This window comes from Lingula anatina, chromosome 2 (genome assembly GCF_051362555.1).
Source record: "Lingula anatina isolate TDL-2025a chromosome 2, LinAna3.0, whole genome shotgun sequence".
Lineage (NCBI taxonomy): Eukaryota > Metazoa > Brachiopoda > Lingulata > Lingulida > Lingulidae > Lingula > Lingula anatina.
Window position 1 is genome coordinate 37,645,212 of NC_141768.1, and position 22,723 is coordinate 37,667,934.

At 38.6% G+C, this 22,723-nt stretch overlaps 2 protein-coding genes across 2 annotated transcripts; both read left to right on the forward strand.

The window, feature by feature from the left end:
• Window positions 1-7,344: 7,344 nt before the first annotated feature.
• Window positions 7,345-9,482, forward strand: LOC106168229 (neurogenin-3). The gene has a single exon (XM_013547199.2). It carries the CDS (start codon window positions 8,225-8,227, stop codon window positions 8,918-8,920), a length of 696 nt encoding a protein of 231 aa, XP_013402653.1. The 5' UTR covers window positions 7,345-8,224; the 3' UTR covers window positions 8,921-9,482.
• Window positions 9,483-15,822: 6,340 nt separating this feature from the next.
• LOC106168226 (prolyl 4-hydroxylase subunit alpha-1) lies at window positions 15,823-22,629 on the forward strand. The gene is made up of 14 exons (XM_013547198.2): window positions 15,823-16,076; window positions 16,289-16,440; window positions 16,841-17,011; window positions 17,425-17,585; window positions 17,979-18,030; window positions 18,250-18,419; window positions 18,614-18,787; window positions 19,170-19,240; window positions 19,548-19,647; window positions 20,054-20,107; window positions 20,431-20,493; window positions 20,757-20,825; window positions 21,161-21,257; window positions 21,864-22,629. The coding sequence occupies exons 1-14, from the start codon at window positions 15,895-15,897 to the stop codon at window positions 21,932-21,934; spliced, it is 1,587 nt and encodes a 528-aa protein (XP_013402652.2). The 5' UTR covers window positions 15,823-15,894; the 3' UTR covers window positions 21,935-22,629.
• The last annotated feature ends 94 nt before the right edge of the window (window positions 22,630-22,723 follow it).

A 22,723-nucleotide genomic window follows, 5' to 3' on the forward strand; every position in this document is an offset into this window, starting at 1 on the left:
TTACGTTAATTCTTTAAGTAATCCTAATCAGTTTGTACGTTGTTGTCATTAATTTTTGCAAAGCTGGCCAAGTTGATAATGGAAAACGGGGCGTGTTGTCAAAACAGTAAGTACTTAAATACTCATAATATACTGCCTTCTTACAAAGTTCCTTTGTGATATTTGATTGTATGTCCATGTTTAATTAACGGAACAGAAATCAGTTATTGTTGTCCACAGTCATTATCTTTACAGTTAGGCACGCGTAGAAAGGGTACTTGCTTATATGAAATCACAAACAACGCAGGTAAATGAAAGTAAATAGTGCCATTACACTGTAATGGGGATAGGAGTTGTTATTCACAGCTTGGAAGATTCAAACCAAAATATTTTAAACGAAACCCGGAAATGTCATGTCGTCTTAAGTTTATATAAGGCATGATGCAGTTTTTTCTTGTTTCCCCTATTGCATGGTGACAATAGGGGTTAATTTATTCGTCTGTTTTTTGTTGAAAACGGCGTTTGTTTCATATTTCTTTTGCAATGATCCCACTTTTCGAGTTTATATCCAGTTCATCAATTCACGAAAACCATTTGTGAGGTTTCTCTCTACTTACGCCATTCACCTTTATCAATGACACACACAAATTGTTGAGCATAGCCTCTACATTTGTTTTATCATTAAAATTTTGATTTACCAAAGTAATACATTTAACCTGCAGATCTGTGACAGGAAAACAGCCATTTACTAATGAATTGTAGGTGAATTGTGTATGTTCAAAGACCCAAATAAAAATTATTAAAAATGAAGATAACTCCTTCCTCTTATGACTCTTTTTCTCTTATGACTTCTAGAAAGGCTTATATTAATGAATCAAATTCAACAGTAGCAACAAAATTACTTCGGCGCTCTTTTTCGCTTTCCGGCTAACCTGAATCTCAACTTTTCATTTTAACTATCATTGTGTATTGTTGTCTCCGCAGACGGCGGCTGACCTTCTTCTGCCTTGTCGCCCCATCTCCGGCCCGTGGGTGAACTTCTCTACTAAGGATTGACCCGGTCGCAGAGCACCGGGTCATCTAATTGGTGTTCTGACCAACACGTTGCGGGGCTAATTTCATCCCTGGCGCAGCGCGGAGAAAATTTCGGCGACCATTATACTGTCACTTTGGAGAGGAAGCTAATTACGTTGAGTGAAATTAGCAAGTCTAAAGTAGCTCTGCTTTTTTCTCTTCTTTTCTCTTGACACGGAGAGGAAGTCTCCTGTTTCAAGTCCATGGGGATCTGTCAACTAGTGACTATGTACAAATACCTCAAGTACTTTTATCACCCACTTGGACTGCCTTACAAGTGTTGTCAAGGCAGGAAAGACCGATACAATCCACACATCTGAAGCCAGAACTACGCGTGCTGCCAATAATGAGTATCACCCCAGTCCCGCTGGTCGCGGCTGGGGTTGACCAGCTTTAAAATCTATGGCTGGTAGTGCATTAGTTTTATCCAAACGAAACACAATAGCTGCGTACTGGGCCCATCGCTGAATATAAAAATCGTGATGTGAATAATCAAGAGGCCACTTTTTAAATTCACAAGAAAATATAAAACTGAGAAAGATTGAAATGTGTTACAAGAGGGTGTTTTCTTTGTTATACACTACTTACGTCTAAACAGATGCTGAAAAATAACTATCACGTCATGATACAATAACAAAAAAGAAAACATTTTTGACTAGAGCAACACATTTTTATCATTATGTGAAATAGCCTACAGTTTTAGCTGCTTATGATTTCGAATACCTAGAATGATTTTTTTAAATAAATTGTTTTGAAACTATAACGCTAGGCAGGCATTTTGTTGTCATCCTAAGTAAATCAAAGATAACTGCAACTGCCGTCAAGTGCACAATTTAACTATCGACAACGCCCCCAGTTCATCAAGCTTCTGTTGAATAGCCTCGCGGCTAGAGACGAAGGAATCATATGAAGACCCTTCGCGCACCTGCCGCCATGGCAAATGAAAGCCTCGGAGACGCATTTTGCCGTGTTTTTAGTGCGCAGCTCTTCCTAATTACCTATTTTAACATGTAAAATTGAAAAGTCAGCCCGTCCGGCTGAGCGGTCTGCTGTCATTACACTGTTATTACAGAGTCGGATGAGCTGAATAGTGACACGGGAGGCGGGCTCCTAGGACCAGGTCGTGTGGATAGCTCGAGCCGCACGTGTCTCTGGCCCTGCTCGTATTACGGCCCCGGGTTGAATGCAAACAATATCAACAGGTGATAAGGAATATCAAAGACGTCGAAAATTGAAATTTGGCCGGTGGTTTTTCACCGTATAATGAATTGTAATTACTAAACGTAAAGCACGTATTAAAAGCACAATTTACTCTCTAATTTACTTCATTCACTGAAAGTAAGTCTAGAAAAACGAAAGAGAAGGATCAATGGGTAGCAGGTTACAGGACTGATAAAGAAGCATTCAACAGAGCAAACAAATGGGGCATCTGATATTTTCAACATAATTGCATTTTTGAACATATACCGGTACATCAAAACGGAATCCGGTAGGGTCAGAAAACGTACTGAATGAGAGAGCGGAGAATTTGCCCGGAGTGTCGCACGGTTGCTTGGTAGCCTCTTCCAGTTCCGACCAATGGAAGTAGGTGTGTTTCTGCACACAGCCTCCCCAGTGGCCCCGCCGAGATAACTGTACATTATTATAGGTCGCCGGCACATTAATCATTCATCATTGTTTTCTAAGTGGACATTACCTGCAAGACGCCGCTGGAGCTGCAGCTTGCAGATTAACCAAGCTTGAAATTTAGCGTAAACTTTGGCCATAGTTACTGGTTTTGGAATGGTAAATGTGTAATGAAGCGTCCGGTTTTTTATGTTCACCAGCAAGCTAGTAGCCAGAAGTCAAGCCGGTGCGGCAAAATATTATAAAAAATGCATTGTCGTGGGGATGTTGGTTGAAATCGCCCTTTGCATTCATTATTCGAGTTTCCGATATTCAACATATAAAACTGAATGTAGAGAAATATTAAACTTGGACGAATGATGCACAATGTGTATTATCCGCCCAAGTATAAAATGACTCTGATTCACAATTCTTTTTAAATTTATATCGTTTTCTAAATTGATAAAAATTAACTGAAATACGCCAAAACCATCATTCTCATTCTCTTCGTTTTTATCATTCAGTATTTAATCTCCAAAAACACTTAATAAGTATTAGTGTTTTCATTAGAAAACTTTATAACATCACGTTAAAATACTAAACTATTGATCAAAAAGGCTGGAATTAGTAAAATAAAGTTAAGTTTTTCAAGTGGCACCTGTAAGGGGTGTCATTGCAAAATGCAAAAGACGAGCTTCTATCACTGATGGCAAAATGACGTGATTTCAAATTTGTTCACTGAAGATCTCCGAGATGTCACGTAAGTGACAGACTGAGCCACTTCTAACCATAAGACACGATGGTGTCAACGTTGGATTGGTTTCTTCCTGTGTACTATTGTACCTAAACGTGTCGTCTCGCTAGAGACGCGCTTGCCCGCGCTCCGGATATAGTGGAAATAATATAGAGTGCCCACTGCCCTTTTGTCACTCCGTCTCTCCATTTTTTTCCGCCACATCACTCACGCCGAGGATCAAGTGGCTTTGTTCAGTGAGATTGTCTTAGTCTGTTCACCTCGGGTACCTTTCTGCGTCCATTTATTTTCTTCTCTCTAATATAAATAATTGTTCTTATTGTAGTTTTCCGCCAGTTTGAGCATTTGTATGAATGGAATACGTCCTCCCATTTCAATTTTGAAAATGAAAATATAAATTTATTTCTTTGATTTCTGGATTTTGAATCTTCCTCTGTAAGTTTTATGATGCAATTAGACGCATAGTTATTTTGTCACGCGTTTCCGTGCCTGATCGACATTGATATAATTGAACACATTGTCTTACATATCGTTTCTTTAATTGAGTTTTTCAATAAATGCCACATTCAAGACCGTATCACCTCTATTAATTTGTAACTGTATACCTGAATGGACAAGTTGACAGCAAAATAACCTTATTAATTATTACAATTTTTTCTGTTTTGGTGATTTTTTCTATTAAAAGTAAAGATTTTTAGACGCAGCTCAAATTTAAGTTCATGAATAGCATTTTACAAGCTTGTACTTCACACTTAAATCACTTAAATAAACAGCAGTATTCTTTCAGACAGAAATAATAATTGTAAAGCAAACATTGATTACATTTCGAGGTCACGTCATCGACCTGTGCATGTTGTCAGTGACTGGGGTCACAATTTTAGATCGATGTCCACGTGTCATGCGCGAATTTCTCGATTGAAGTGAAAATCGATCTCTGCAATGATGGACAAAAATAAATAGCCATCTTTTTATGGTTTTTGATGGAAAGGGCGATAAGGATGGTTTTGTGTAGAAAGTGCACTTCATGAACGTGGGCTTGTTTTATGGCTGGTGTTCGCATTTAAAGTCAATAGTGGTGTATTGTGAGAAGTTTACAAGCGTTACAAGCTCGCTTGTTAACAGTCTTCCTAATAGACATTGGCGTCCAAAGTAAATCACCAGGCGGTGACAACAAAGTGAGACCGGAGCCGAAGCAAGCGGGAATGTTCTTTCTACTTCGGCCAACTCGCATTACGCCGTTAAATGAAACTTACGCAATTCGGCGAAGGGAATGAAATAGAATTGATTTAGTCCGGCACGCGCCCGTACGCGGTAGCGATAACGTATCTTTAACAAGGATGGACACTTAATTAACAGGCTTTGAGACGCTGTCACCTATGACAAAATGGACTTAACCTATAGTTAATATTACGTGGATAATATAAGGGAGAGAAAGTTATTTCTTGCAAATAACCAACCTGAGAAATACCATCCATTTCAAGTCACTATAATATTAACCGACAAATTGCTGTCTTTTAAAAGCCTTTTCTGTTACACACTGCCCCATTTAATCAGTACAGAAATGACGGAAAGGATCTTAAGACTTGCTCTTATCAAATTCAACGACCAAAGCAAAAAAAATGATTTCCGAAATGTTTTGTAATACGTTCAGTACATATGGTTGAATAAAAGGAAAAAGACACTGAGGATTGCAAAGATTAACGGCAATTTTAAGGATTTACTTTACTATGCGCCATAGTTGTTGATGATATTATGTTGGGTGAACTGACGAATGAGTTTGTTGGAGGTTGCGCTGAGGTGACAGCAAGCTTAAGACTGAGGAGGGTGGTTTGCGTGTTTCGATTCAACAAGCATCGTACATGTATGATGTGCCTGAACAAGGTCGAGGCGAGGGTTTTAATTTGGGCGTGGCCTGCAAGTGAAGCGTCTCTGTTCGGTGCTGAAGTACCTGTATCATTTCCCTTCGCCTACCCCTCTCTCTCCCTCTCTCTCTCTCTCTCTCTCTCGCTGTGTGTGTGTATATGTGTGTGTGTGTGTGTTTCTCTCTCTCTCTTTCTCTCTCTCTCTTTCTCTCTCTCTCTCTCTCTCTCTCCCTCTCTGTTTGTCTCTCTCTCTCTCTCTCTCTTGCTGTGTGTGTGTGTGTGTGTGTGTGTGTGTGTGTGTGTCAATAAATTTAATCAAACTTAATTCACATTGTCATATATCAAGTTTTGTTCCCCAACGTTTTTTTATGAATGTGTGTGCGTTCTGCGTCATGAATTTTGACGTCTTTACAAACGACTTAAATGTGTCTCAGAAATTTTTCTTTGAGTCTACTGTTCAGGATATGCTCTTCTTTGCTATTTCAACCGCACGCTTCCGCAAGGATGATCCATGGAAACTCAAGGAAATTAATAAACACGACATATGGTGGTTTGGAGCAATTATCGAAAAAGCTTGTACGATTTTCCCGGCTCTTCAGCTTTGTTCCAATTACCGGCGGCGCGACTCCTTCTCACATTTTATCCAGTGATAGAAAGTGACCCGCAACGTTACTTTAATTAGGAGGGTCAATGTTTTATCAGACGCTTTTGTGTTCGATTTTTTCTGAAACTTCCTTGTGAAGTGTCTCGATGTTTTTAAAAGAGATTTGTCCCTTCTTTCTTTGATTTAATGTTTGTGGGAAAGCTTCTGAAAACATTGTCTCATTAGGTTTCCGCGCCTTTGGAGCGAAGGGGGGAGGTTCGGCGCGGCGTCATCACAAGAGATTTGGCTCTCCGCCACGTGGAAAAAAACAATTCAAACACCTAAAAAAAGCTGTCAGGCAGGATATGGATGTAAAATTAGCATGCATGTGTTTTGCCTGATGTGTAGCAAAATTACCAAGGCATGGAAATTTTCCTTGCCACGCGCTTGTTGAACAATACTCTGTAATATTCATGACAGGTGAGAAAATGCAACACCAAGCAAACCAATGATTAATGCAGGTTATAGCTCTGTCAATTAACAATAGAATTTAAAAGACGCGAAAGAAGTGTATTTATTACGTTTTTTAATAAATGTGGTACCAGGTGAGGTATTATTTCCGTACGCTCGCTGCTTTGTGTTCGACAAAGCACACGCTCCTCTTCTTTGTACCACTCACATTTCCTGAGCCATAACCCCACAATTGCCGCTGTCTGGGACTCGTATAGGGTCACACAGTGAGCGTGGAAACTTTTTAGGCGAGTTTTTTTACGATACTGACGAGCCACGCTAAGCGCGCTTTTCCCTCTGTCCTCTCTGCTGCATTTTTGAAACAACGCGCCTCCAACTTGTCACGCATGCGTGCTGAATGCCTGAGAACAAAGCGACGCTTACACAAAGCTCACAGCTTAGAGCGATTTGCTGTTGCATCGAGTTTCTTGCAGACAAGAAAAGAGGTCTCCAGAGTTGTTCTCAAAAACAAATCACTTAAAGTATTCACTTCATATTACTATCATTTTTGGTTGCTTTATTAATAATATTTTCTGTTTAACTTTTTTTCATTCTTCTTGGTTTGAAGAAAACAATTTCGTTTTATGTAATTATTAGTCACAAAAATGATAAGCCTCGACGGCAAAGAAAAATACGTCACTAGTTTAAAAAGCTGAGAGAACGACAACAACAAAAAGGTTAACTGTAAATTGAAAAAAATAAAAAACACATATATAATACAATATATCACATGAGGGAAGACATCGGCTGAATGGAGTTCAAAACAGCATATGTTATACTGTTCTCCCCGGTTAATGGTGAACGTAATTACACAACTAATTGCCTCTTCGATGAGTTTACGGTGAGTATTGTGGGGCCAACAGAATGATAATCAAGGCAATTGAGAAAGGAAGCAGTCCTTAACACGGTCGTCGTAGAGACTAAAACAGACAACGAGAAGCTCAGAAATTAGGCCTATTTTTGGGGGGGCTTTTGTTGTTATATACATAGGAGTCACACTTTTATCGAAACTGAGTTTGCCTGTGTCGCTTGGAAAGATGGCGTTATAGACCCGGTGTCGGTGCGACCGTTTGACTTTCTACAGCCACCAGACAGTTTTATGTTGAAAATGTGCAGACATATGAAGAAAATTAGCCAGTAGAAGCGGCACTGTCTTGAACCGCTGTCTGGTCCGCCCCAAAGCGTGGCAGGGTCTGAGCCGCGTGCCATTTTAAGTATTTAATCCGACCCTTCAGCGGCGGTGAGGGCACTCCGGTCGCGACTAATGGTCATAGCCACGGTCATCCGCCACAGTTACTTGACCAAGGCGTGATAATGACAGCGCCTGTGATAATGGACTGTCCCATCTACGTCGATTAAAGGAGCCCAACAATAGCGATATCACATTGTCAATCAAGCTTTGAAATTTTTGTACAACATCTTGCGACTGGTTGGCTCAGTGTACCCTGTAACATGGCCTCCGGAGACGAGTAAATTGCACCTAACACCACCATTCCGTTCACTTCTAGTCCCGCTGGCTCGGACAACAATTAACGTAGTTTTGTGGATGCGCCGCTCCTCTTTTACATAAATCCGTGAAGTTCACACATTTGTTTTGTTTGTCAACATTATCTTGTCAGTCAGGGGCTAGCAGAGCATGCCACTGTCTCTGGCAGGGCGACAACTGCGCACGTTCATTTGCGCAACTCTCCCCGTCGTGTGCTATTGTGCGCTCGCGTGGCTGTGAGCCGCAGGCTCCCGTGCCGTTATTGGCTGTCTGTCACCAACTGTATAAATACCCGAATCCGAGTAGACTTGACAGATCTCAACTCGACTCCCAAGAAGCAGCAACTTGAGCGAGAACGTGCTTTTTCAAAGATGTCCGACTTTTCCAACGACAAGATGAAGGAAGAGTTTTTAAGCAATGATGAAAATGACAATCTTATATTCAGTCGCCAGCACCAAGAAAACAGGCCTATGGACTGCCATAGTGAACAAGCTCATAACAGTGCCGACTCCGGTAAGAAAAAGCGCTACACAAAATCACGAATCCGAGCCAGGAGTCCAGCAATGATACAAAAACTAAAGAAAACTCGACGTGTCAAAGCAAACGACAGAGAACGAAATCGCATGCACAATTTGAACGATGCATTGGAAAGCTTGAGAAAAATTTTACCGTCCCCCGGTGAAGCTAAACTTACCAAAATTGAGACACTTCGCTTCGCACATAATTATATATGGGCCATGACGCAGACGATCAAGATGTGCGATTTACAAGAGCGTATGTTACATGGAATCTCGGGAGACAGTGGAAACACAGACTGCTTCCAGTATCCTCAGGGTGACAGAGCCGGGTTTTATCACAATAACCACCCAGCCAGTCCAGTGTCTTGTATGCAGCAGTTTTCACCGGGTCTCGACCAGTCCTACCCCACCAGCTGGACGCCATATAGGAATCATCACAGTGACAACAGCTTCCCCTCAAGTCCCAATTCAGACTGTTCTGATAGCAGAGACAGTGTGTTCTACTCGGCGGACAGCCCGGACAGTTACAGCTTTATTGGAAGTGTGTGAGACTTGTCTTGTGGCTGACAGAAAGATGCTCCATAAATTAAATAGAAAAAAAACTCCATTGCGATTGACGTTTGTCTCTGAGGGAATTGCAATCAGAAACACTATGCATCATCTGGTAATACTTTCTTTATGCAAATATATTTACAAGGATATTTATATTTTGACTGATATTATAGAACTATTTTCACTTTATACTAGAGTCGCCACATCATGAAATGCTATAATTTTTAGTAGCATTTGTATTTTATACGTTTAATCATGATCCATCACATAGGTATGTGTAGCTTCACGTTATTTTGTCATCTTTATTGTTAATCAAAGGAAGCAAGTGTTGATAAGTCTGCATAAATTTGTCTTTTGAATTCTTTGACATCAAAACTCTTATCAACATTTGAGTTCAATCTGAATGTTATCAGTATTTAAATATTGAAGAACAATTCCAAAGGAAATGTTTATGTCATCTGAAAGTTAAGTTTTATTTTGTATCTTTGTCAGATCTGCTTTCGTTGTTGTTTTTGCTTTTAGTTAAAAGTTTCAATAAACCTATTTATTATTAACACAATTAACATTTTTAATGTGTCATTTGTCATTATTGGGATTTTTAATCTTAAATCATTTAACGACACCTTTTATAACCTTTTTCGAGAAACTACAAAGATAATTTCGATTGATTCCCTTTCGCTAGCATTTATCACTCCGGTGAATAATTTTAAGCAATCAAGCGGGCCCGAGAAGTGCACTCCCTGGGGAGATGCCTGTCAAAGCAGTCGACCCAATAAGAGTGACGCTTAGATCGCGTGTGTCTTGCTGCGATTAGAACTTGAATAAGTGAGAATTGAATGGACCACTGGCGTAAGACGATTACTTTAAATCTCTTCATGCCTTTTACCTAATTTGAACACTCAATCGGAAAATATTTACGGAAATCGTCAAATACCCCATGTTAATCAGACGTAGAATTGCGACCGGCATTGAAGTTGGTGATAAGAAGTCGGATTAGGAAGTGCTGAACGGTGATAATCAAGGTTTCAGAAAGAAAGCCAAGCAAAAAAAGGAGCTCTTAGAAAATTTAATTAAATTTCTGTTTTCTTCGGTTTTATGGCTTCGTTTTCAAAATTCTTACCTCCACCAAGGAGGTAATGTTTTTGTCTTTGTTGGTTTGTTAGTTAACAACCTAACTCAAAAAGGCATGGACGGACTGTGATAATTTTTTTTTTTTTTTTAGTATAGGTCAGAAATGGGCTTATTTAGAATCGATTAGTGGTGATCCATTACTTAATTAATAATGAGAACTGAGCTGACATGGCAGAGGTCTGCAATACCTAGTTATTTACTATAATTGTATTCAACTCTCTCGTTCATATATGCTAAAGTGACTAGAAGTGGATATGCGATTTCACGAAACAAAATAAGCAAAAAACAATATGAATTTATGAAATAATTTTTCAAAAAATAGAATAAATTCCAAAAACGACAAACAGCAATAAAAGTTTAAACTGAAATAGTGATGGTGATAAATTGCACGCATAAAGGGCGCTCCTGTTTGATTTACCGTCCTTCGCACTTCTTTATCTATTTTAGATAAAGAATAAAAAAGAGAATAGAAAAAGAAAAAAAGTGCTTTAAGCAACGAAGCAGAAATTAATTAGCAAAAGAATAGGGGTGCAGACTTTTTTGAAAGGTCACCTATCGTTTGACGCGCAGACCACATCGGCGGGTAAGCGGATCAGCTAATGAAGATGGTCGTCTTTCCACGCGGCCCAAAGAAAACGACAGACAAAAGCCACTTCTTCTGCAGCTTGATGGAAATTTGATAGTGGATGCACAATGGGATGTTGATGGAGTGCTTAATAATAAAACTGCTTTTATACAAAGTAACATCCACTTTATGAAAAAGCTGGCGTGCGCCTGGTGGTAATAAACATACCGGGAGACAATGGGCGCGCGTGCCGTCCCAATGACCCCGGGGCCGCCCCGTCGTGTCCCAGACAACCGGACACCCTGGTTACGGCAAAAGCCACCAAGGACACACAACTGATGAGGCCGAGGAGAAGCTCAAATTGCACTTTTATTATGTTCCATAAAAACGTCCTACTACGTAAGTTTCTTGCAGGGAAGATGCGCGAAAGATAAATACTGCACTCCAGGCCGCTTTCGACACATTGGACTGCAGTTCTTAGCATGCATAACATGTTCAATGGTTTTATTCGTATGATCTTTTCGTTACTTAAACATACAACCATACTGAAATAACATGGATAACAAAACAAAAGAGAAACTGATTATCAGTATGATGCACTTTTCAGTCACTAATTTCAAGATATCAAACGATATGTTTGTTCAAAATATGTTTTTGTTATTTTCACTATTTTTTGGTATAAATTATGATTGGTTAGTAACTGATTACACTGTTATGATCGCTTACATTTCACACACGGTTCCATGTTTAAGAGTAAGCATTCTTTACTTTGAATCTTGGCATTTAGATCATCACATATTTTGTCATATACACGAAAATTGAATAACACACAACTGGCCACTTCAGAAAAGGCCACGTGTGGACCACGCCAAACGGTGTGCGGTCCGGAATGATAAGCAAATAGTCACATACTTGGATAAGGGGCAATGATCCAGTTGCGCTTTTAAACTTTGAAATCCTCCAAAGGAGTGTAATCTCAGGAGTTGAGACTTTCCAAACCGTTAGGGGCCCCACAGCTTGCCAATTGTTATGCTAAATACAGTTCCGTCCAATCCCGCGTAACACACGCATATAGTCCCTGCCTGTTTCGTGAAGGCAATTCATTTTAATCACCGTATTATCCTCAGAACAAATAGCCCTCAAGGTATGTGTATGATAGGACCTTTACGTGAAGATGGGCTTTCTTTTATCAAGGCACGAGCCGTGTGTCTTCTTGTGTCACTGAAGCCGGTCGTCGCCTTCCCCTTCGAGCCACGCAAGGCAGGTGAATGAAACAGAGAAAATTACCAAGAAGACCCTAATTATTCCTGCAACTTTTTTCCAACCTTCGAGGCAGGGTAATCAGAAACATTGAAGAAAAAGAATCGAACAAACACGTGAAAACTGATCAAAATTGAACTAAAGAAAATAGACCCACGCGGGTAATTACACGTTAGGTAAAAAACTCAGTCTATTATTGTCAACGACGAATGATCTTGTAATTTGACAAGAATATATTTCAGAGCTTGGGGGCAAACATTTGCAAAGTATAAAGAGAATAGGATGCTGGTATAACGGTAAAGGTTACTCTCCAGTGCAGCTTGCTGTTGTATCGCTTCACCTGGATCTCCTCTGTACACCTGACCCTAATTTGATAATGCAGCAAATTAATTACCTACCTTAAGAATGCTGAGCAGTGAGAGGCGCGAGGCTTAATGACAAACTAATAGGAAGAATTAATTAATTAATGAAAGGAGGAACAGTGGGTACAGGCAACATAAAATTGGATTTTTCAACAGCAATTATTCCAGTTTTCCTGTGTTGACACCGACTTCCTCAATTGATTTTGTTCTGCGGTGAAGTAGTGTATTACTTCACTGGCGATTAATCAACCATGGTTTTCATGGCGTTATTATCTATTATGAATCTAAAGTGACGGCTGACGGCCGCAAAAATTTTGTCGCGTGTCAAAAATTCCCTTTTCAAACAATGAAATTGCAACTTTTGTTGACGTGACCATTGCTTATTATCTACATTAAGTATCAAAAGTGATAGGCATAGTTACTCCACTTTACCACACTTTCTCGGCACGAGAACTTATTTTCTCCCATTGAACGACCGATCAAGTCGACGTCGGTTCGAAAATTAGGTGAACTTTCCGCAACGTATTTAAAATAAGTGCTCTCAGCTTTCGCCCTACTAAACTTTGAATGTGTCGACCAAATAATATTGCGAAATCTTTCAGCTGGATCGCTCGTTTGGGCGTTGGACCAAGGAACCATTTGATAGGTTTTCCAAAGTCATTTGAAGAAAATCACATTCATTACATACAGGTGATCGCAGTTAGGGTCGATTTTAGTGTCAGATGATTATACCGTTTTTGACGGGTCGACAATCTTGCCTCGTAGGACTAGAGTTGCCGACGGCGGTGAGGCCCGAAACCCCGCTGTTTTAAACTTAGATAGGTTTCATGCAAAAAAGAAACACGACACCAAAATGAAAATGGGCATTAAAAGAAAAATTACATGTTTTCCGTGGTTCCAGCTTTTACGAAGACGGCAGCAAACGGGAGAAAAGTGCGTTATTTTTTTGTTCATTAGCTAAGCGCAAGAGCTTGCAAATCCCTGCTCCACTTGAATTATATTGTCAGGATAGGTTAGCCGCATTATTGAAAGGCTAATAAAAAGTGTTAGATTCGGGTCGGTAACTCTCGTTCAGCGATCAGGGATCGAGTGGCTTAGGGCACCTCTTGCAAGTCGTGCTCCATCGCTTGACAGTGCCAAGGTAATCAGGCATGTGTCAGAAGAAAAAAGCCCGTATCTAAACCGCGGTATCAAATCACGATCACTTCACTGGTCTTCTGTAGGATTACTTACAAACGATTTGCCATTTACCTGTGTTTTAAAAGAAGACTGAAAGCCATGGTTGCATTGTTGCATCCCGGTCTTTTCTCGCCCGACCTCCCTCGCATAAGGAGATTGAAAGTGACACCTTAATGGCATCGGCGGCTCGTGCCGCTCGCGACAGCAGGGGCGCGCGAGATAAGCTTCGCTGCCTTCTCAGCGTTATGGAAAACGGGGGTTTACTTCTAGAAAACTTATAATATGCCACTTGAATAAGAATAGACATATAAGACGGAGGCATCTTTATCCGCCCTCTAAGGTTTCAATCCTTAACTTATGAAAAAAGATTTAGATGAAGTATTTGTGCAGAAGTCGCTTGATGTGGTTCATATTTTCATGGATTTCATCTTAGAAGACATTTGCAGATGGCGGGGGATGAAATATGATATCGATGTATTAAGATTCAATGAATAATTGAATTAAAAAGAAATGAAGATAACCCCAAGCTGCAGATTTTTGAAAATAAAGAAGAAGATAAAGAAAGAAGTAGAGGAGACGCTAAAAAATCGAAAATAAGAAATTATGTGAAATAGAAAAAAAAAGAAAGAAATTAAAGAAGGATGTACATGTATGCTTGTCTGAATACTTCTATGAATACTTATTTAAAGCTGAATTCATAATACTCCGATTTTCAAATCAAGAGGTTTGGATAAATAACAGATTCGATGCGCTCTTAAAATTATATAACGACTGCAAGATTCACGACTGCAAGACACCCGAAGGAATGAATGGCAACTTGATTGAAAAGTCAGCAATTATATTTAAATTTTCCTTTCTAAATTATGATCTCACAATGGACGAATGAATATGTTGCCTTAGTAATTTTGATCTATCTTTTGTCCGGGAATATCTCAAATATTTGTTACAGGAACTGTACAGTTGTTAATTTTTCAGTTACAATACAGTTTTCAAAATGCTAATAGTACCCTTTTGTGCTTAATCGGTCGATCTTACTCAAGGAAGACGTTAACTATCGCGCATGATTCTTTTGCGTCAAACCAACACAGCGAATAACGCAATGTAGGGCTCTTGCAGTGCTACAGTTGAGAATGTACATACATGTAAGACACCTTGCTCAACTACCCTATTGTGAATGTTACAAAGCTAGAAAGGGAATCACCCAAGATAGTCAGCGGCTTACCGTAAAAGCAAGCGAAAGTTTTACGAAATTTTGAGGAATGTGGGATAAGAAATAATGGCAGACTAGCGAGTTCGGTGAAGGAACGAATAAAAGTTGACAGTAGTTACCCACTGATATTTTTGTTTGGCTTTTCTTAATTAAAGTTTGGAAGATTTCCATTCTCATGCATAACAGTCGAAATTCACCCATTTGCCTGTCACTTTTGAATACTTTCTAAGAAAAAAGTAAAAAAAAAGTTTACCCCACCTTATGCAGGTTCTCCCAGTTTTTCTAGCGTCGCAAGAGGTCGCGCAGTGCAGAAAACCTCGTTTTACTTATAGGCTATCTCGGATGATCTCCATTCGCGTTAAAAACCGAAGAGAGATTTTCACTACAAACTGAAGAATTTTGTTTAAGAATAACGAAAGTAGTCCCCACTATAATTTTCTTTTAGAATTTTGCATCCGCTTAACAGGCCCGTAGCCAGCAAATTCAAAAGTTTTTTTTCTGAAAAAGTGGACCTTTTACTATGACACTTATGTGTACCTAGATCAAATTTTACCCAAAATGGACCTTTTCCTGACAAAAGGGGCGATTCTTTAGAACCCCCCGAACCCCCCTGGCTACGGGCCTGCCGCTAACCCTAGTGATCTACTTTTAATTTGGTTTACTCATCTGGGCACTAATACAAAAAGAATTAATCTTGGTAAAAAAAAAAATCAGCAAGAGCGAGAGTGAAATATAATTTTGTACTTAGAACCATGACATTTGTTTTATCGAGATACCAAACCGAGCCTAGATCGTGTCAGCTTTATATATAATAATAAGACGTGATTGTTTTACACGGCTCTTGTTTCAGCACACACTAAAGATACAGATAATGATTTTTAGCATGCAATGCTAGTCTGACCCAAGACTGAATACTCTTATGAAAAAATAGTGGTATTCAGCATATTTAGACGAGGTTTGTTGCTGGGATTATAATAAAATAAATGTGCGATAAAACATAGCTATATATTTAACACTTAACGTACCATAGCAAACGGGTTGTGTTAATGCTACGGTGGAAGCCACGCGTCAAATCATTACTGGGTCATCACCTCAAAGTAAACAAAGGCCTATTCACACTAAAGAAATTTCTGGACCAAATTATAGTGACGTGGTGTCTAGAATTTTTTCCACGTTAGTTTCTGGGCACAAATTAAACCGCCGAGGTCATTCAGGTCGGCAACTGTTGCTACTCTTGCTCGCTGAAACTTAACCCTACGTCGCCATGACTGCAGCCATGCTTACGTTGGCCGTTGCTCTCGCTGTAATAAATATTGTCAGAATACAAGCCGAGGTCTACTCATCCTTCGCTCATCTCGAGCGTTCACTGCAAGCTGAGCAATCTCTGGCGAAAGACATCAAAGATTATATAAAACAAGAAAAAGTGCGGCTGGAAAAGTTGGAAAGGTAACGTACGCGATAGCATTGCCTACGTGGCGGCTATACATTAGTAGGTTTCCGATACACTATATTTATCCGTCTAAGTCTAAGCATGACGTATTTGCCTAAAAAGCAATGTGGTGTTGCGTAATAGGTTCACATAAATGCAATGGGACGAAATAGTAGGAAGTAGCCGAAATTAAATCAGTTTTTTTTGGCATTATCATGAATGGTTTCAGAGCTGCCGAAGAATATGAACAACACAGCAAAGCAGCGTTGGCGAACAGTGAAAGTTTCATGGGGAATCCCATCAACGCGTACTTGTTTATGAAACGCTTTACGACAGACTGGGCAGACCTCAGTCATCTACTGCGAGAGGACCACAGCTATGGTATGCCCTACACACACTCCCTGGGTTCCCCTTTATTGCTTTCCTGATGATATTTCAAGAAAGGCCCCTAGAGCCAGACAAACTGCCACAATCATGACTGGTAGTGTAGATAGAGTATTTTAATTAAAATGTTGTGCATGACCCAATTTCTGAGGTACATTTTTAATATTTATCAGCTGAATGGATTTTATCATTTATTTGTTAATTTTAGATGGATTCCTACTCTAGATTAAACCTGAGAATAGTCTCGAATGTGTAACACATTAGGTGCAGCCATTAACGTGAAGTCTATAATACGAATCCACCTTTTCCACGTGTCCTGTAAATGTGATCAGAATACCTAATATTTAATTACGCAATATTTATTATAATTTTTTTTATTTAATATTTCTTTGCACAGATCTTTTGGCAAATTTCGAAGAGATCAGAAACAAGGGATTTTTACCTCAGTTGATAGATTTACAAGGGGCAGCGGCAGCTCTGATGAGGTTACAAGACACATACAATCTCAACACATCCGAAATTGCCAGTGGAATACTGCAGGGAGTGAAGAGATCGCCGGGTCTATCTGGTATGAATATACTTATGATATTTTAACGACATTATTAATTTGGATAGGATCTTTGATAAAGTTTTTCTTTACACTCATTTATCAGATATATGTAATCAAATAAGTGGATGCACAGGAAAATCCACAGGAAATATCAATGGTCGTGAGGCTTACGGGACATATTTTGTTGGGTAACATTCAATTTTATTCTGCAATGCCAAATTTTGAAAGCAGTTTGCGTAATTGCATAGCAATTGCAAAATTAATAACATAATGCTATGATTCATTCCAACTCCCGTGCTTAACACATTTGCCTCGACAAATACTTGATTATTCATATGCAGCAACAAATACCTACAACACATCTGATAGTCGGTCAAAGTTTATGTCCAAAATGTTTTGCAGTCAATATACCGGTGAACTTCTCATTTCAGCCTTTGACTGTTTTTACTTTGGGAAATACGCATATAACCAATCTGATTACTACCACACACTTCTGTGGATGCAGGAGGCGCTCAATAGACTGCCATTTGAGCCTGACTCCCCCATAGACCGGATAACCATATTAGATTACTTAACGTTCGCAACTTTCAAGGTAAGGGGATTTGTGTGCTTTCAGTCGACTAGAGAAACAGACATCCTATTTGAATGTTTCTAAGTCTGTATGTTTTTTAAAGGGGGAATCTCTCTCTCTCTCTCTCTCTCTCTCTCTATTGTGATTTTATCTCTCACTTTGTGTGTGTGTGTGTGTGTGTGTGTGTGTGTGTGTGTGAGAGAGAGAGAGAGAGAGAGAGAGAGAGGAGGGTCAAAGATAACGTAAACTCTTGCAACCAAATAGTAACTCAAAATCTAACCTTTTCCCCCAGCATCATCCGAGACATACACAGTCCAACGAAGTTTGCTAATGTCTTACAATATTTCAGCTCATAAAGTGGGAAAAATGAAAGCATATTTCGGAATTTTAAGGTTGGTCTGTTTTGGTTTTTAGCAAGGAAACGTGAGACACGCGCTTCTTCTTGCAAATGAGATGCTGCAGATAGGTAAGTGCTCAAATAGCAAGTAAGCGCTATATAAACAAAATATTAATGCCACTGAACTAATACTTTAATTGAAATACGAATTTTCATTTATGATATTTGTGAGACAATAATTAATGGCCTAAAATACAAACATTTCCAACTAGTGACTACATGGCGTCACCAATAGATCAAGTGACTTATTCAATCTAAGTTCACAGTTATTCCCTTTATTTTTAACAGACCCCGAGAACGAAAGAGCATTACAGAATAAAAGATATTTTCTATCAAATCTTGAGGAATCTGACAAGCCGATGACGATTGAAAATAAAAGGCCACATAGGGGAGTAAGGGATGAAGAATATGAAAATTATGAAAAACTATGCCGAGGAGATAGTATTAAACCTTTCAAAGTAGGTTCAGCTATTTGTATAATTATCCTCTTCATTTGAAATGTCGTTGACACCTTACATCTTGAAGACATTTAATTGTGTATATTATTATTATTAATATTATTATTATTATTATTATTATTATTATTATTTTAAAGCAACCTCTAAAACCTGATATGTGAGATAACGCATCTTTTTTACCGTTTCATGATTAGACACCAAAACGGACCCACAAACTTACTTGCAGTTATGAAACCAACAAGAGCCCTAATCTGCTGTTAAGACCATTCAAAGTTGAAGTATTGTATCACAGCCCTAAGATAGTCATGTGGCACGATGTGCTGTCCGAAGTCGAAATGAAGAAAGTGAAAGAGCTCGCTACGCCTCGGGTACGTAGTAAGAGAGGCTAACATTTTGCTTAAATGTGATATGGTTTGTATTTAAAGTATTAACAGTTTCCTATCCGGGATTTTTCCCCCTTGACAAAAAATAATACCACCATATTCTTCCTGACATTTTAGAAAGAAATGTCTGGATCTGGTACTTTTATTTGATGGGTTTTATCATTTCTAAGGCGAATTGGGAAAGATAAGTAGCTTTGCAGGGTATTAAGATCTATATAATATGACTTTGGAACATCTGGAACCGCGTATAGTAGCCTACACCTATAACAGCGCACATCGCATTGCTCGCCAAGAGAGACATTATCATGCTCGAAAAAAGAAAAAACTAACAGTTGTCTAGATGAATGCTCGTATTCATTTATTTCAGTTAAACCGCGCGACCGTTCACAATCCGGTGACAGGAAAACTTGAATTCGCGGAATACCGAGTTAGCAAAAGGTCAGTGTCTTCGACGTCTTGTGTTTTGGAAATTGTGTGGCGCAAAAGTTTAAGCGAAATTGTTAGAGCCTCAGGAGATGCTACAGTAGAAATCAAACTCGTTTATATATAATGTAACCAGTGTGCTCAAGCTTACTAGAGTATGGCCCTACTTTTGTGGGCAGTGAGTTAGATCATCATTATTTTAGTGAAATACTTCAATTCAATGAGAGGACAGTACAAGTACACAACGAGACTTCTTCGATGTGTTACTAATTGTTAAAAATTGCCGTGAGTATGAAAATTCTTATAAATTTCTCTGTTCTAGCGTTTTCTTGGACAGCGACATCGACCCCGTAGTGGAAGTAATCAGTCAAAGAATCGCAGACATCACTGGATTAGATATGTCCACGGCTGAAGGACTACAGGTGTGGCGCCTTGCTAGTTCTCCATTCAACTAAATTTGCCACATTAAAAAAATGTTATATATTTTTTTTACCTTATTTGCTGACATTGGTAAACTAGAAAAATGTTCTACACACACTGGACAATAGAAGTGTCACCCCTTGAATCAGAGTAATCAAAGTTATTAACCTGAAGAGGTGAAATATAAGCAATGTCAGAATATCGATACAGTTGAATTGTTCAGTCAGAACCATTTTTTTTGTGAAATTTGATGTTAATAAATGGATACCAGAAGCATATCATTCCGCAATCATTTATCTCCCTCAAAGTATCGGTTCAGTAGGGGTGACACTTCTATTGTCCAGTGTGTGTAGAATAATTTTTCACCAATAGAATGTGTTATGTTTTTTTTCTTCTCTAACTACCTAGGTAGCTAATTACGGGATGGGTGGACAATATGAGCCACATTTTGATTTTGCCCGGGTAAGTTTTAAAAATACAAGATTAACTTTGAAATAAATCAAGTGTTTTAGTCTATTGTTTTCTCATCAACTTCGCTAATCTGAGGGGTATTTACAAATACCTAGTTTAATATTAGTGAAAAAAGTACATGCATGTAGCTTGTAAAGACATCATTGTTTTTACTTATGTGACGTATAGGGCTTCAAAATAGCATTAAAGGGATTTTAATATATAGCCTGTTTACTATCATTATACAAGAGACACTGATTCACCTATTTTACTGTTAAAAGTTATTGGATTATACATTTACGTAGTGTTTTAAGACAAGCCACTTTTTTTTCCAGAGGAGAGAAACCCACGCTTTTAGTGATGCTATAGGAAATAGAATAGCCACAGTTCTGTTTTATGTAAGTAATTGCACTGGAAGTAACCGATGCTGTTACTCTATCAGTCGACATACCCGTGCCTATGTCAGATAAGCTTTTTGTCTTTTTGGTCTCAGTTGTCGAGAATAATAGTGACGTCTTTCTAACGTTAAATTGTTCAGCCAAACAGTTGTTAGAATCTAGGACCCATTAAAAAGAGGATACTGGGTCCTATTAAGAATTAAATCAGGTTCGTTGTATGTGTGATATACTGTATAATGTTTACCATTCTGTTTTGTCGTAAGATGACAGACGTGGAAGCAGGGGGCGCCACAGTATTTCCCAAACTAGGAGTTAAAGTTTTCCCTAAAAAGGTGCGAGTGTTGCATAAGTTCTGTAATCAAATATTTAGTGGTGTATGGTGAATTAGACTCAAACATATTGTATTTGAACTGTAAAACGCTTACACTTTCGTTGTAGTCATATGCATATATCGGTATAATAATTTACCAAAGTTAAAGTTTTATAGTAATAAAGTTAAAATGCAATTTATATATTTCTACATGTATGTATAGTAAAAATAACTGACACAATATATTAAAATATTACTTTTATTTTATCAAACCTCAGTCATTGAAAGGACCAATTTTGAACTACAATTATAAAACTGTGGAAAGTAACATACATGTATTTGTTGATTACATTTTAGGGATCTGCAGCATTCTGGTACAATCTCAGACGGAGTGGTATTGGCGACTACCGTACAAGACATGCCGCGTGTCCGGTGCTGTCTGGGGCCAAATGGGGTACGTAAGCTCAGCACGCGCTTTGTAATATCACTCACTACCCCCCCCCCCCCCCTCCCCAGGCCCACTAATTGATTTTTTTTTAAATCAGATATTCACAGATATGTATCTAGTCAATTCATTACATTTTTCTCTACTGTGTGCGTTAGGAAAAAGTGCATATTATTTATCTGCGGTCATGGTAGGCAAAATATCACAGTATCTGTGAACATATTCTTATTAGAATGTAGTCTAAGCACTAACTTCTACCATAGGTGATTCACAAGGTAGTGGTAAATGTCATCATCATCATTGCTCTTCGTCCCGCGTGGTGGTAAATGTACACCATTTTTAAAAGTTGCTTCGGCCGCATTCAGAACAGATGATCCGCGGACTAACTGGACTAATAACTGGTCAGTCAGTTAGTCCGCGGATCATCTGTTCTGAATGCGGCCTTAGTTCGACGATTTGTTTTTAAAATAGTATTTTTTAAATTCCTTGTTTTTTGACTGTATTAAATCTTGCCTCCTCCGTGTAAAGCCTATCAAACATGGCTGTCGTGTACCAAGGCATTGTATACATCCTTGCTTTTACTGAGCTGTATTCATCTTTATAAAATCTTTTCAGTTTGCAATAAATGGCTGCATGAAAGAGGACAGGAATTAAGGCGAACGTGTTCAACCAATCCTAAGGAATAATCACAGCGGCTATGCATACCATATTTGTTCGATCCAGGAACTCAAACCAGACTCGCAATACTCAATGCAATTTATATTCTTGAAGTTCATTTTAGTGTAGATATGCATCACTAGAGCTTTCACTGCAAGACTGCCAAAATGTTTGCTTTCAAATATATTTTAAGTGTGAAACGCACATGATATCTGCTATCATACAGTGGACTCAATAAACTATATATTTTCTTTATTTAACTGATTATTTGACATCATTAATATATAGGATGGCAAAATGTACTTCTTAAAAAGTTATCTTTGTTTAAAAGAATTTTTTAATATATTTTGTCATAATGACAAGCCCTGAACAAGAATGGGCAATCAAAAACCGTTTTAAGACGAACCATGCACGGAAGGAGACAGTTTTGTCGTTGGTCTGCTCCTATTATATGGATACTTTTAAAACAGTTTCTGGTATCATGCCATACGTTATATTGGCACTATTGTTGTGATGTATTTTTGTATATTTTGTTTCATGTTATACAGAAAGTAAGAAGAATATATGGATATTATGTAATGTACAACGCATCAAAATCAGATTGTATCAAAGACGATATCAGAGCAAATGGAAAGAGTGTGTAGTGTATTTTTGACGACAGAGGTGTTGTAAAGATTGTTTTCAGCGGTGCAAAGTTGAATAAAGGTGCCATTTGGTAGATGTATACTTGTCTTTTCACGCTTTTTACAACTATACGCGACAACTAGACAACATAGTTACTGGAATAGAAGAGACCTCTACTGTGATTTATTTTATTT